At 43.7% G+C, this 14514-nt stretch overlaps 1 protein-coding gene across 15 annotated transcripts in view; it reads left to right on the forward strand.

The window, feature by feature from the left end:
- Positions 1–14514, forward strand: part of LOC139534215 (pleckstrin homology domain-containing family A member 5-like) — a 137444-nt gene that overhangs the window by 49835 nt on the left and 73095 nt on the right. The window contains exon 4 of one of the 15 annotated variants that reach the window (XM_071333148.1): positions 1727–2003. The exons of the other annotated variants lie outside the window; for them this stretch is intronic. Coding sequence (XP_071189249.1) covers positions 1727–1730 — 4 coding nt within the window. The 3' untranslated portion in view covers positions 1731–2003. Of the gene's footprint in view, positions 1–1726; positions 2004–14514 lie in introns of those variants that run through there. 15 annotated transcript variants of the gene reach the window in all.

Raw genomic sequence — 14514 nt, forward strand, 5'->3', positions numbered from 1 at the left:
TTGAATCTGTACTGAAAGCCAAATCCACATTTCCATTTTACCTTGAAATGGACTAAAGTTTTAGAACTTTTTGTATTGACAGTTTATTTTCTGTGAGGGCAGTACTGATAATCGGCTGAGTACAACACTTCATTGGAGTATTGCTGTGATAGAGGAATACACTTTAAGAAATCCTGACAACAAATATTCAAAACACAAGTGGCGCTTGTGATCGTAGAGCAGGCTTGTGAGCAGATGACATCGTCTGTATTTTAGAAGCTGTGCTGGTATAAGACACCCAATAGAGGGCAGTGTTGAGTTGGCTTGAGTTGTATTTGCCCTCTGTTGAAGTGGAGACCTCGAGCCTGATGAATGGACCCTCAATATACAATGAAGCTGTAACTGAACGGGAATCAAACGCAGGTCCTCTGCTTGGCTTAAAGACCATGTTGGCCCATTAAGCTAAAGCCTAGGCATTAGTTCTGACAGATAACATAAGTCTTTAATTCTCAAGCAAGGTTGTCTTCCGAATGTAGTTTACACTGCACACTTTACATACTGTATAACAATGCATGATCATTTATCATGCATTGTTATGTGTTAATATGTAGTTCAGTTCTCTACAATCTACAGTACCAGTCAAAAGTTTGGACACCTATTCATTCAAGGTTTTTTCTTTATTTTTACTATTTTTTACATTGTAGGGGAGATGTCAAAACTATGACATTTAAAAAATATATATATATTTTACCTTTATTTAACTAGGCAAGTCGGTTAAGAACAAATTCTTATTTTCAATGACGGCCTAGGAACAGTGGGTTAACTGCCTTGTTCAGGGGCAGGACGACAGATTTTTACCAAGCTCGGGGATTCGATCTTGCAACCTTTTGGTTACTAGTCCAACACTCTAACCACTAGGCGACCTGCCGCCTCCAGAAATAACACATGGAGTCATGTAGTAACCAAGTGTTAAACAAATAAAAACATATTTCATATTTGATATTGTTCAAAGTAGCCACCCTTTACCTTGATGACAGCTTTGCACTCTTGGCATTCTCTCAACCAGCTTCATGAGGAATGCTTTTCCAACAGTCTTGAAGGATTTCCCACATATGCTGAGCACTTGTTGGCTGCTTTTCCTTCACTCTGCGGTCCAACTCATCCCAAACCATCTCAATTGGGTAGTCACCTGGAATCCATTTCAATTAACAGGTGTGCCTTGTTAAAAGTTGTGGAATTTCTTTCCTTAATGCGTTGAGATGGTTTTGGATGAGTCGGACCGCAGAGTGAAGGAAAAGCAGCCAACAAGTGCTCAGCATATGTGGGAACTCCTTCAAGACTGTTGGAAAAGCATTTCTTATGAAGCTGGTTGAGAGAATGCCAAGAGTGTGCAAAGCTGTCATCAAGGCAAAAGGTGGCTACTTTGAAGAATCTCAAATATAAAATATTTTGATTTGTTTAACCCTTTTAGTCACTACAGTATTCCATATGTGCTATTTCATAGTGTTGATGTCTTCACTATTATTCTACAATGTAGAAAATAGTAAAAATCAAGAAAAATCCTGGAATGAGTATGCGTGCCCAAACTTTTGACTGCTACTGTATATCTAATATCCATTGTGTTATTATTTATTATTCTGTATTCTCATTATGTGGATATGTAGACTGCAGAGAACCCTCATTAACACATTTCTCCCTTCTCTCTTTCTCCATGTCCTGCTGTGCCTCCACCATTACTTCTTAACAGGTAAGCCATTTGGTTTGAATAACAGCTGTTTTTCTCCAGAAATTGTTTGCGTCTTGGTTTAATGATGTTTGAAATTGGTTTTGCTATTCTTTGAATTTTAATATGTATTGTATATATGCATACACAATCTGTGAGTGCTTTTGGAAATGTGGTTCGATGCGTTCTGTGGCGAGAGTAATTGGTGTATAGGAAGAATACCTAATGGTGTGTTGATAGATTGGCGTGTGTGTCCATGCGTGTGGACATGTGTGTAACTAAAGGGATGTTCCTCTCTGCCTTCAGCATGTTGACTGGTTTATTCATGGACCCATATGGCTGTTTAGAGATGGCCAATCATTTCTCTCTCTCCGTCTCTCTCTGTCTCTCTCTGTGTAATCAATCTCATAGTTATTTGTGTAGCACGTTTTGTGTCTGCTGCTCCTGTTTGTTCTCTTGGTGCTCCATCCTTTAGGTAAAGGCTACACCAGTGACTACACCGGTGTTTTCCTATCTTTATGAATGACTGTGTATGTTAGGGGAAGGGGGCTGACATTTCAGGGTGTCAGAGTATGGGATGGATTATTGCGGCATGCAGTCTCTCCCTCTACCAACTCAAACACAATTTCAGTTACACACTCGCAGCTCAGTGTAGTGTTTGAAGTGTGTGCGCGTGCAGAATGGTAACCATGACAACGTAGACCCTGAAGTACTGCTGCTCACGGCAGTTGGACCATCTCTCTCTTTCTCCCTTCCTCTCTATCCCTCTTCCTCCCTGGGAGAAACTCAATTGCATACTTCCCGTGTCCTCTCTCCTAGCCTCCTTCTCAAAACCCATTGGAGGAGGGTCTCTTGACGACTTTCTCTCACTCTCTGGGTCTTTCACTCTGGGTTCTGCAGTAGTAGATTTTAGACCCCATATTTATGAACAGATGACGGTACTGTACTCATACCTTGTAGTTGGATATGAATGAATCCCACAGGTGTTTGTTGATTTCAGGTCAGATCATTGCCATGGGTTATAGAGATGTTGGTCCCTCGTGGGGTCCATCTGTCTGTCCACTGAAGCTCACACATCGGGACTGGTCTATCAACACAGCTTGTGACGGACAGACAGCTGAGAGCTTCATCAACACAGAAAGACACACACACACACACACATCAGCTGGCTGACAGACTCTGCTCGCTGAAATATGCCTATAGATGTTTGAATACTACTTACTTAAACCCTTTTACTTCTTGGGGGGCCTAGGTCATCCGCAAACGTCCTTCAGTGGGCTCTGTGTTGTTTTTTTCACAAATGAATAAGATGGGTGCCAACAAGGAGAATAGCTTGCTAACCAGTAGTATGAGTGTGGGTTTTTCTGTGCTCTGTTCTGTGATCTATCAGAATGTGACCCAGTTAGCATCTGTAGAACCAAGGGTCCTCTGGCTCCTGACTCTGATGAACTGTGTTCTGGCTCCAGTGGTCAGTACAGATGACTCTTCAGCAGTCTAGACCAAGGTCCAGTGCCAGGGGTCAGATCATGGCAGAACTAGAGCAGGACAGTCTGGTCCGGTCCCCTCATTGCCCTAGTAGCTCCAGCTGTCCACATGCACCCCCTGTCCTCTGCACATCAGTACCAGTGGTTCCCCTAACGTAGCTCAGTGTCTAACCCAGGGATGGGCAACTTTGATGGGGGCCACAAAACTCATGAGGGGCCGCGGTGGCTCGCGGGTCTGCAAACCCACATCCATACCCACACATGCAGTCAGAGCTGGCCCTAGCCTTTTGGGGCCATAAGTAAAATGTGACATAGTCCATCAGAGCAGTCTGTCTGTGTGACTCAGTCATCACTCAGTGTTTGCAGAAATAAAGACATAAAGCTTTAGCTGTGTTGCTCAGTCAGTAGAGCATGGTGCTTGCAACACCCAAGGGTTGTGGGTTCAATTCCCTCTGGGGCCACCCGTACGTACAAACGTATGCACGCATGACTGTAAGTCGCTTTGGATGAAAGCTTCTGTTAAATGGAGAGAGAGGGAGAGAATGTATTCAGCAGCAGTATCAGCGCCTCGTTTTCTCTCTTCCCTCACTCGCTGGTTCTCCCTTCGGTGACTCCAAATGTGTGCAGCTGTCACTAAACTCTGGAGGATAGAGGGAGACTGGGGGAGAGCAGGGAAGTAAGGGGGGAGAGAGAGAGAAGTCCTCCTTATCAGCAGTATTCTTCACATGTTCTCCGTATCGACCAGAAAGACTGTGTTCATGGTAAGCTCTGGAGGTTTTGTTTGAGTATGGATGTCTTGATATTATGTCTGTTGCCTGTTTTTGTGTCCAAAGTGCAGTCAGGGTTCAGTACATCCCAGTGTATAGTATTTATTTGCATTATGTACAGCAGGAGCATAACACACACTCGGTGTACAAAACATTAGGAACACCTGCTCTTTCCATGATCTAACCAGGTGAATCCAGGTGAAAGCTAGGATCCCTTATTGATGGCACTTGTTAAATCCACTTCAATCAGTAGATGAAGGGGAGGAGACTGGTTAAAGAAGGATTTTTGAGCTTTGAGACAATTGAGACATGGCTTGTATATGTGTGCCACCAGAGGGTTAATGGGCAAGACAAACGATTTAAGTGCCTTTGAACGGGGTATGGTAGTAGGTGCCAGGCACACCAGTTTGTGTCAAGAACTGCAACGCTGCTGGGGTTTTCACTCTCAACAGTAGCCCGGGTGTATCAAGAATGGTCCACCATCCAAAGGACATCCAGTCAACTTGACACAACTGTGGGAGGCATTGGAGTCAATATGGGCCAGCATCCCTGTAGAACACTTGAGTCCATGCCCCGATGAATTGAGGGCAAAAGAGGGGGTGCAACTCAATATTAGGAAGGTGTTCCTAATGTTTTGTACACTGTGTACAGCTGGTATGTGGACACCTGCACGTCGAACATCTCATTCCAAAATCATGGGCTTTATTATAGAGTTCGTCTCCCCTTTGCTGCGGGGACTTGCTTCCATTCAGGCACAAGAGATTTAGTGAGGTCGGGCACTGATGTTGGGCGATTACGCTTGGCTCGCAGTCGGCGTTCCAATTAATCTGAATGGTGTTCGATGGGGTTGAGGTCAGGGCTCTGTGCAGGCCAGTCAAGTTTTTCCACACCGATCTCGACAAACCATTTCTGTATGGACCTCACTTTGTGCACGAGGGCATTGTCATGCTGAAACAGGAAAGGGCCTTTCCCAAACTGTTTCCACAAAGTTGGAAGCACAGAAGCACATCTAGAATGTCATTGTATGCTTTAGTGTTAAAATTTCCCTTCACTGGAACTAAGGAGCGTAGCCCGAACCATGAAAAACAGCCCCACCAAACTTTACAGTTGGCACTATGCATTTGGGCAGGTAGCATTCTCCATGCATCCGCCGAAGTCCGTCGGACTGCCAGATGGTGAAGCGTGATTCATCACTCCAGAGAACTTGTTTCCACTGCTCCAGAGTCCAATGGTGGAGAGCTTTACACCACTCCGGCCAACGCTTGCCGTTGCGCATGGTGATCTTAGGCTTGTGTGCGGCTGCTCGGCCATCGAAACCCATTTCATGAAGCTTCCGACGAACAGTTCTTGTGCTGACATTGCAGTTTGGTAGTGTGTATTGCAATCGAGGACAGACAATTTTTTTTTTTACATGCTTCAACACTCGGCGGTCCCGTTCTGTGAGCTTGTGTGTCTTCGTGACTGAGATGTTGTTGCTCCTAGACGTTTCCACTTCACAATAGCAGCACTTACAGTTGACCAGGGCAGCTCTAGCAGGGCAGAAATTTGACGAACTGACTTGTTGGAAAGGTGGCATCCTATGACAGTGGCACGTTGAAAGTCACTGAGCTCTTCAGTACGGGCCAATCTACTGCCAATGTTTGTCTATGGAGATTGCATGGCTGTGTGCGCGATTTTATACACCTGTCAGCAACGGGTGTGGCTGAAAAAGCCGAATTCACTAATTTGAAGGGGTGGCCACATACTCTAGGCTGTGTAGTGTATTTTTAAGTGCTGTTAAATTCAGCACACAGGTGCGTTGACATCTGTAACTTACTATACAGTAATTATATAGAACCATTAAGATGAACGTGTTACAGGAATGTAGTTTTTGGGGAATTATTTGGACATTGCTATCAATTAAATACACCCATTAGTAAAAAATAACTTATTTGTCAGGGAATGACAGACCACTGATGCACCAAGGACAATACATGATGGGCTGAGTGTTTCATTTTTGCCATGAGCAATTTTAGACTAATGACAGCTGTTTTACATTTTTGCCTAATTACTGCATATTTGTGTGTGTGTGTGGAGAGGCGTTTCAGATAACACAGCCAGTCTCTCCCAATGCTGCCTGCCTGCCTCATCTGTAATGAGTCTGTAGAGACCTCTTACAGCCTGTCTACCTGTGTCTGCTGCCTACGGGCTACTCACTGATAGACGCTTTCTGGAGACCACAGCAGAGAACACACACAAACACACACCCGTGTACACACACACTGTCTGTCTGTCATTGGACAGAGATTGCTACGGGGGAAAACATCTGTACTGACACACTGACAAATACGTACACTCCCAGGAGAGACTGAGAGAGAGGGGGGGTGCTGTCGAGCTGAGTGCAGTTAAGATGTGATTGTGTAACCATCTCTGTGCTGTGCGGCTATGTGAAACCCAGCCCCAAACCTCCCTCCACTCTGGCTCTAGTCCTTCATATCATATAATGGTCTTGTACACCATTTTGGTTCCCCCAGGAACGCACCATTAACAGCAGCCCCCGTACTGTGTAATCAGGCTAGGGGTGAAAATAATCTCATGCAGGCTACTGTATTGTTATTCCACACTGAGTCTTCTCTGATGTTGAGGGTTCATTTAGAGGATAATTTGGTGAGATCGTCTAAAACTCCTAACTATACAGTTGAAGTCGGAAGTTTACATACACCTTAGCCAAATACATTTAAACTCAGTTTTTCACAATTCCTGACATTTAATCCTTGTAAAAAATCCCTGTTTTAGGTCAGTTAGGATCACCACTTTATTTTAATAATGTGAAATGTCAGAATAATAGTAGAGTAGAACGATTTATTTCAGCTTTTATTTCTTTCATCACATTCCCATTGGGTCAGAAGTTTACATACACTCAATTAGTATTTGGTAGCATTGCCTTTATATTGTTTAACTTGGGTCAAACGTTTCAGGTATCCTTCCACAAGCTTCACACAATAAGTTGTGTGAATTCTGGCCCATTCCTCCTGACAGAGCTGATGTAACTGAGTCAGGTTTGTAGGCCTCCTTGCTCGCACACGCTTTTTCAGTTCTGCCCACAAATTTTCTATAGGATTGAGGTCTGGGCTTTGTGATGGCCACTCTAATACCTTGACTTTGTTGTCCTTAAGCCATTTTGCCACAACTTTGGAAGTATGGTTGGGGTCATTGTCCATTTGGAAGACCCATTTGCGACCAAGCTTTAACTTCCTGACTGATGTCTTGAGATGTTGCTTCAATATATCCACATAATTTTCCTGCCTCATGATGCCATTTATTTTGTGAAGTGCACCAGTCCCTCCTGCAGCAAAGCACTCCCACAACATGATGCTGCCACCCCCGTGCTTCGCAGTTAGGATGGTGTTCTTCGGCTTGCAAGCGTCCTTTTTCCTCCAAACATAACGATGGTCATTATGGCCAAACAGTTCCATTTTTTTTCCCATCGGACCAGAGGACATTTCTCCAAAAAGTACGATCTTTGTCCCCATGTGCAGTTGCAAACCGTAGTCTGGCTTTTTTATGGCGGTTTTGGAGCAATGGCTTCTTCCGTGCTGAGCGGCCTTTCAGGTTACGTCGATATAGGACTCGTTTTACTGTGGATATAGATACTTTTGTATCTGTTTCCTCCAGCATCTTCACAAGGTCCTTTGCTGTTGTTCTGGGATTGATTTCCACTTTTCGCACCAAAGTACGCTCATCTCTAGGAGACAGAACGCATCTCCTTCCTGAGCAGTTTGACTGCTGTGTGGTCCCATGGTGTTTATACTTGTGCACTATTGTTTGTACAGGTGAACGTGGTACCTTCAGGCATTTGGGAATTGCTCCCAAGGATGAACCAGACTTTCTTCTGAGGTCTTGCCTGATTTCTTTTGATTTTCCCATGATGTCGAGCAAAGAGGCACTGAGTTTGAAGGTAGGCCTTGAAATACATTGACAGGTACACCTCCAATTGACTCAAATTATGTCAATTAGCCTACCCGAAGCTTCTAAAGCCATGACATAATTTTCTGGAATTTTCCAAGCTGTTTAAAGGCACAGTCAACTTAGTGTATGTAAACTTCTGACCTACTGGAATTGTGATACAGTGAATAAGTGAACTAATCTGTGTGTTAACAATTGTTGGAAAAATTACTTGTGTCATGCACAAAGTAGCCGAAACTATAGTTTGTTAACAAGAAATTTGTGGAGTGGTTGAAAAACAAGTTTTAATGACTTCAACTGTAGATGAGACGAGGCAACGTAGGTATTTTCCTCAATCTGTTATTGTTAAAAGCCTCTGACTTCCTACAGTGAGAGAAGAGAAGATATTTCAGACGACAGTTTAAATGCCTCTATAATCCCCACCCGTTGCCTAGGCAGCTTAATGATGATATTTATCAGGTAAACTGACAGACCGGACCACTGTGAATCCAACTGCTACCACAATAAAGATGTTTAGTATGAAGCATCGTCGTGGCACCTGAGTGAAATCACATTTGTGTTTGGGTAAGTGGAAACCAACGGACCCACTGGGAGAGGGGAAGGTAATGAAATGTAATTGTTACGGTCGATTCTCTTCTTTGCAGAAGAGCTGTTTGCTGATGCTAATGAGGTGCAGATGTGTGCGTGCCGTACGGAAATGTAATAATTTAATAAGGTTGATTTTACCTCTCGAGGGGAGATGGAAAGCTTCTGTTCTCTATGTGTTTATCGTCAAGTATTTGAGTGAAGCTCTCAAGGTCTCATTTCTGTTCTTGGCTCAGCTTCTATCTTTAGTTGACGGGTGTTGTTGAAGTGTGATGTTAAAAGACAGATTCTTTCTCCAAGGCCAAAACTATAAAGTGATGCATTTTTGCAGAAGAAATCGTGTCTTCTGGTAGAATGTTGGCGTGTGCTTCCAGGTAGCTCATTCCCCACGCTAACCTATAGGGACTTAGCTCCTTGCTGAAATGTTCTGAAAACAGAGATTTAGCGGCCTACATTGCTATCCTGTAGATATACTCTATTTCCCGAAAGGTCCATCAGCAATGATCTTCCAAATCCCTCACTTCTTCATCATAATACAATATCCCCTTTCACCCAGCCTAACCCCAGGCGGTGTGAATATGGTCTGTTATAGGCAGTGCTGATATTCACCACAGTTCCTCCTGGTGGTGTGAGCTGTAGGCCAACCAAAGCTCTTTTTCCTCCTCTCCCGTTTCTTTAGTTTCCTCTCATGTTTTCCTCCTCTCCCGTTTCTTTAGTTTCCTCTCATGTTTTCCTCCTCTCCCGTTTCTTTAGTTTCCTCATGTTTTTCTCCTCTCCCGTTTCTTTAGTTTCCTCATGTTTTTCTCCTCTCCCGTTTCTTTAGTTTCCTCATGTTTTTCTCCTCTCCCGTTTCTTTAGTTTCCTCATGTTTTTCTCCTCTCCCGTTTCTTTAGTTTCCTCATGTTTTTCTCCTCTCCCGTTTCTTTAGTTTCCTCATGTTTTTCTCCTCTCCCGTTTCTTTAGTTTCCTCATGTTTTTCTCCTCTCCCGTTTCTTTAGTTTCCTCATGTTTTTCTCCTCTCCCGTTTCTTTAGTTTCCTCATGTTTTTCTCCTCTCCCGTTTCTTTAGTTTCCTCATGTTTTTCTCCTCTCCCGTTTCTTTAGTTTCCTCATGTTTTTCTCCTCTCCCGTTTCTTTAGTTTCCTCATGTTTTTCTCCTCTCCCGTTTCTTTAGTTTCCTCATGTTTTTCTCCTCTCCCGTTTCTTTAGTTTCCTCATGTTTTTCTCCTCTCCCGTTTCTTTAGTTTCCTCATGTTTTTCTCCTCTCCCGTTTCTTTAGTTTCCTCATGTTTTTCTCCTCTCCCGTTTCTTTAGTTTCCTCATGTTTTTCTCCTCTCCCGTTTCTTTAGTTTCCTCATGTTTTTCTCCTCTCCCGTTTCTTTAGTTTCCTCTCATGTTTTTCTCCTCTCCCGTTTCTTTAGTTTCCTCTCATGTTTTTCTCCTCTCCCGTTTCTTTAGTTTCCTCTCATGTTTTCCTCCTCTCCCGTTTCTTTAGTTTCCTCTCTCATGTCTGCCCACAGTTACACTGTATGGTATGTTTCAGAAGCGAGGGACCTGTGTCTCTGATAATCTGAGAGCTGCTCTTAGCTGCTGAGGATGGAGACGGCTAACTAAGCACACACACACACAGGCTCACAGATGTACGAACGCACACACTGAGAGCCCAGCTGTGATGTTATGGAAGGAAGATGACTGGGCTAGCCAATATACACACACACACACACACACACACACACACACACACACACACACACACACACACACACACACACACACACACACACACACACCTGAGTGGGCTGTCTAGGTGAACGCAGCATGGCTGCTAACTCCTGCATAATGATACGGCGGCATAGCGGTTCCTCTTTGAAACGTTATTTGCCTGGGATTTGTTTTAGCCAGAATAAAAGGTTCCGGGCCGTTCACTACCCTGTCTGATATATCCCCTGGGTCTAGGCGGGAAGGAAAAAATATCTCTGATTTTAGGAGAAGGAAAGTTGGTTGGCTGGCTGGCTCACAGTTATATTTCTTCCACATCATAGTATGCAGTTGTCCTCATGTACGCATGTACTTGCGTGCGCATGCACACACGCACGCACACAGAAGAGAAAGAGACACACACACACACACACAAACGAGACACACACAAACACGTGTTTGGTCCGTAGTCATGGGGACGTTAGGCAGGTCTGATTGTGGTTGATAATTGGCTGGAACATTTACATAATGAGAAACAAGTAGAAGGTTTCATTTTATTACCATAGTCTCTGTCTCAGTTCTCTCTTTGCCACGCCACGTCCTATTCTCATACTATCTGATTAACATTGTAGCCCGTACAATATAAAGCACTTTGAACACCTGGAAAATAACCATCTACATATTATCCATTATGCATTAGCATTATAATCCATCCATTACAATGCTAGACCGTGTATTACTATGATAATGTTATGCTATGATAATGCTATTTTTCCATTGCACTTGGATGTGTTAGTCACACACACACACACACACACACACACACACACACACACACACACACACACACCTAAACATCATACAGTTATTATTAATTTGACAGTTGATCTGTCTGCGTGTGTGTGTGACTCCGGTGTGAGGAGAAAGGATATTACATGGGCTGATCTCACCAGATATAAAACAATAGGAACCAGAACCTGCTGTCACTTGGGGATGATTGATAGTCCCAACAGAGGGGTTTATTGCAGGACAGCTATTATATTGTGTGGTTTGGAGAGAGAGCCAGGCATTCAGTCGTAACTGCCTTAACAGAGCTGTGAATGTAATGCTGAGTTGCAGACACTTAAGATACACTTCTGTCTCTCATCCAGTCAACATTACTCACGACGACGAGGGAAGGCAATAGCCGTACCATTGTAGCGATTCAAGGGGAACGGCCGGAGAGGTGCTTGAACCAGCAAGCAGCAATATTCTCCTTGTGCGTGCCATAAAGGTCCAGACCTTTTGGCTGAGGTCGTTTACACTCAAATATAGGGAGGCTACGCCGTCTCTTCACCTTGAGCCTGGGTGTCAGCATGCTTTTAAACAGAACAGACAGGGAACATTTAAATGTTTTTCTTTAACAGACACGAGAGAGAATTATTCCAAGTGTCCTTTTTTCATGTCCGTACTCCTCCAGTCTCAAACCTATTCAGGCAACAGTAGAATGGCAAAAGAGAGTGGATTTTTAGCCCCACTACATGTTGGAGGATGACGGCTCGGAGTGGTTATTCCCATGGTCTTTCAGCCGTGCATACAGCCGGGAGGATCTCTAGTTATGCATACACACTCACACACACACACTCGTGAGGATGTAGTTATGTAATCTAACCACTGGGCCTGATTCTGACTGACAGAGAGGCAGTTAGAGCATGCAAAATCTCATTGCCGTGTGTGTGTGTGTGTGTGTCTCCAGGCCAGCTGTGTGTATGAGGGGCATAAGGTCTCTGAAAGCTCTGTCAGGCAAGAGAGCTTTAACCGCTGCTGTCGGATTCACTTGACTGAAAGAGTTTTTTGAATTTCCCCATGTGCATTGTGACAGAGCCTGACAATCAGTAGAACTAGAATGTCTGTAGGAGAGAACCTAGAAGTTAGGTAGCAAGAATCAGTTGGGTAGAATCTCTACTCAGTCAGCTTGTCTGTCACCTTCATCTTATTGGATTTGGTAACGAAGCATCTCTCTCTCTCTTTGATGTCGTGCAGCTGAATCACAACATGCATCTAATCCCATACCTTCGTTACACGCACCACTATTCCTCTTGCCCCTCCCCTCTCACCAGCATTTCTTCTCTTGTGGAATTCTAGAGGGGATCTGTTCAGCGTAGCATGACTGGCTGTAGAACCGAAATTCAGGATTCCAGTTGGAACAGTATAGAGGTACTGCATGTAGAAGGGAAAATACACGGGAATGTCAAATGACATCCCCATATTGTTACCCACTTTTGAGTGCCTATTTCCCATATTAGTGCACTACTTTCGACTAGGACCATTTATCCCTACTTATCAAAGTAGTGCACTATGCTACACCAAACTATCTGAGACGCAGACACTGAGCTTGAATGGCCTGGTTGCCCCTAGCAACATCTTACTCACCGCAAACTCACTGTTTACGATTAAGGTCAGACGACCCGTTTCTTAAACTCATAATGAGCTTCATCCCCTTCTCCTCCCTCATTATTTCATCCCGCTCTCCGTCGATGAACCTGTTCCCTATCCTTTCTCTCTGACATTTTAATGTGTGGGAGACTCAATTATAGGGAGGGTGTTTTTTAGTCCTCCCAGACAATTGTATTATACACTAGCACATTCACTGAAATTAGTCTAGACTCGTAATGCTCTCAGATCCATTTGTAAGGATGTGACTGTCTGCTTCGACTCTTAGTGATATGCTCTATGGTTGGAAACTGGTATTGTCCCGCAGTCTCACTAAGAGGTGCTACAGACAGACAGGCAGGCAGACGGATAGAGGCATGTACACACACACACACACACACACACACACACACACACACACATACGGCACCAGTTCAGCAGCAGAGCAGTTATGTGGAAAACATATCTGTAAACAGTAGTTGGAGTGAGTGGCCATTGTATGACTGACAGTGAATCTGATTCATCATTCCTGGCCTTTTAGCTCACAAAGTCTCTCTCCCGAACAATGGTTATCACAATGTCTTCTTAGTGACATGAGATTGCCTTCCATTTCAGGACGCACTGGAGGCAGATTTGATAGTAATCAATGATCCATTACTACTTTATACATTTTACAGCCTTTTCTATTACACATTAAATTGATGTATTGTGCTTTATATATTGAGGTTCATTCATGTTGTTGTACATTTGTATTTTGTTTGTCTGCATCGATCGATACAATGTGTTCTGGCCTAAAAAAAAATTATAACATCAATGTACCAATTGCAGACTGTCATTACAAAATGCTGGGTTTTACTGCTGATTTAGCCTGCGGTAATATGTCACCTGAGATATGCTAAGTGTATGCAGCATCAGTGGACAGAGATGTGTCATCTGAAGATGAATGCCTTGCTGCTAGCGCTCTATACTTTGAACAGGATGTTTAAATTGACAGCAACATCCTCTCTTCTGCCTCGTCTGAGAGACAACTCTCAGAGGACACTGAGAGGCTAGAGTTTTACAGAAGCTATACACACAGAAACACACACACACACACTCGCTTGCACGCACACGTGTGCGCCTGATGAGGTTACACTTGTGGGGAAAGCCAGCCCAGCGGAGCACACATGCTCTTCCAGGCATTAGTGATTGAGGTTTGATTAGAGTCTCTCTCCCTCCCAGTGACATAACATTTCTGTGTAATGATGGTGGATGTGGCTCTCTTTCACCCTGACCCAACCACGGCACTCTTCTCTCTCGCTGTCATTTATCCACACACATCCACACACATCCACACACATCCACACACATCCACACACATCCACACACACACACACACACACACACACACACACACACACACACACACACACACACACAGGTCCTGCTTGTGGATACTATGAACACTACTACAACCTGACATATCTACTCTGCTACAGAGAGTGAAATTAGTGACCTGGCTGCTGTTTGTGAATCATACAGCAAGACTCACACTGCCAGGTAGAGAGAGAGAGGTATGTAATCCCACTGCGTAGGAGAGGAGAGATGGAGAGAGAGAAAGGCAGCTATCTGCCCGCTGGTTTCCATATTTCATTCCCTCTCTCGCATCTGGTGTTACTTCTGCCTGTTGTTTCTCTCTCTCAATTTTAATTTAAGGGCTTTATTGGCACGGGAAACATATTTTAACATTGCCAAAGCAAATGAAATAGATATTAAACATAAGTGAAATAACAAAAAATGAACAGAAAACATTACTCACAAAAGAATAAAGACATGTCATATGTCTATATACAGTGTTGTAATGATGCAAATAGTTAAAGTACAAAAAGGAAAATAACAAACATAAATATGGGTTGTATTTACAATGGTGTTTGTTCTTCACT

Source organism: Salvelinus alpinus, chromosome 11 (genome assembly GCF_045679555.1).
Source record: "Salvelinus alpinus chromosome 11, SLU_Salpinus.1, whole genome shotgun sequence".
NCBI classification, from domain to species: domain Eukaryota; kingdom Metazoa; phylum Chordata; class Actinopteri; order Salmoniformes; family Salmonidae; genus Salvelinus; species Salvelinus alpinus.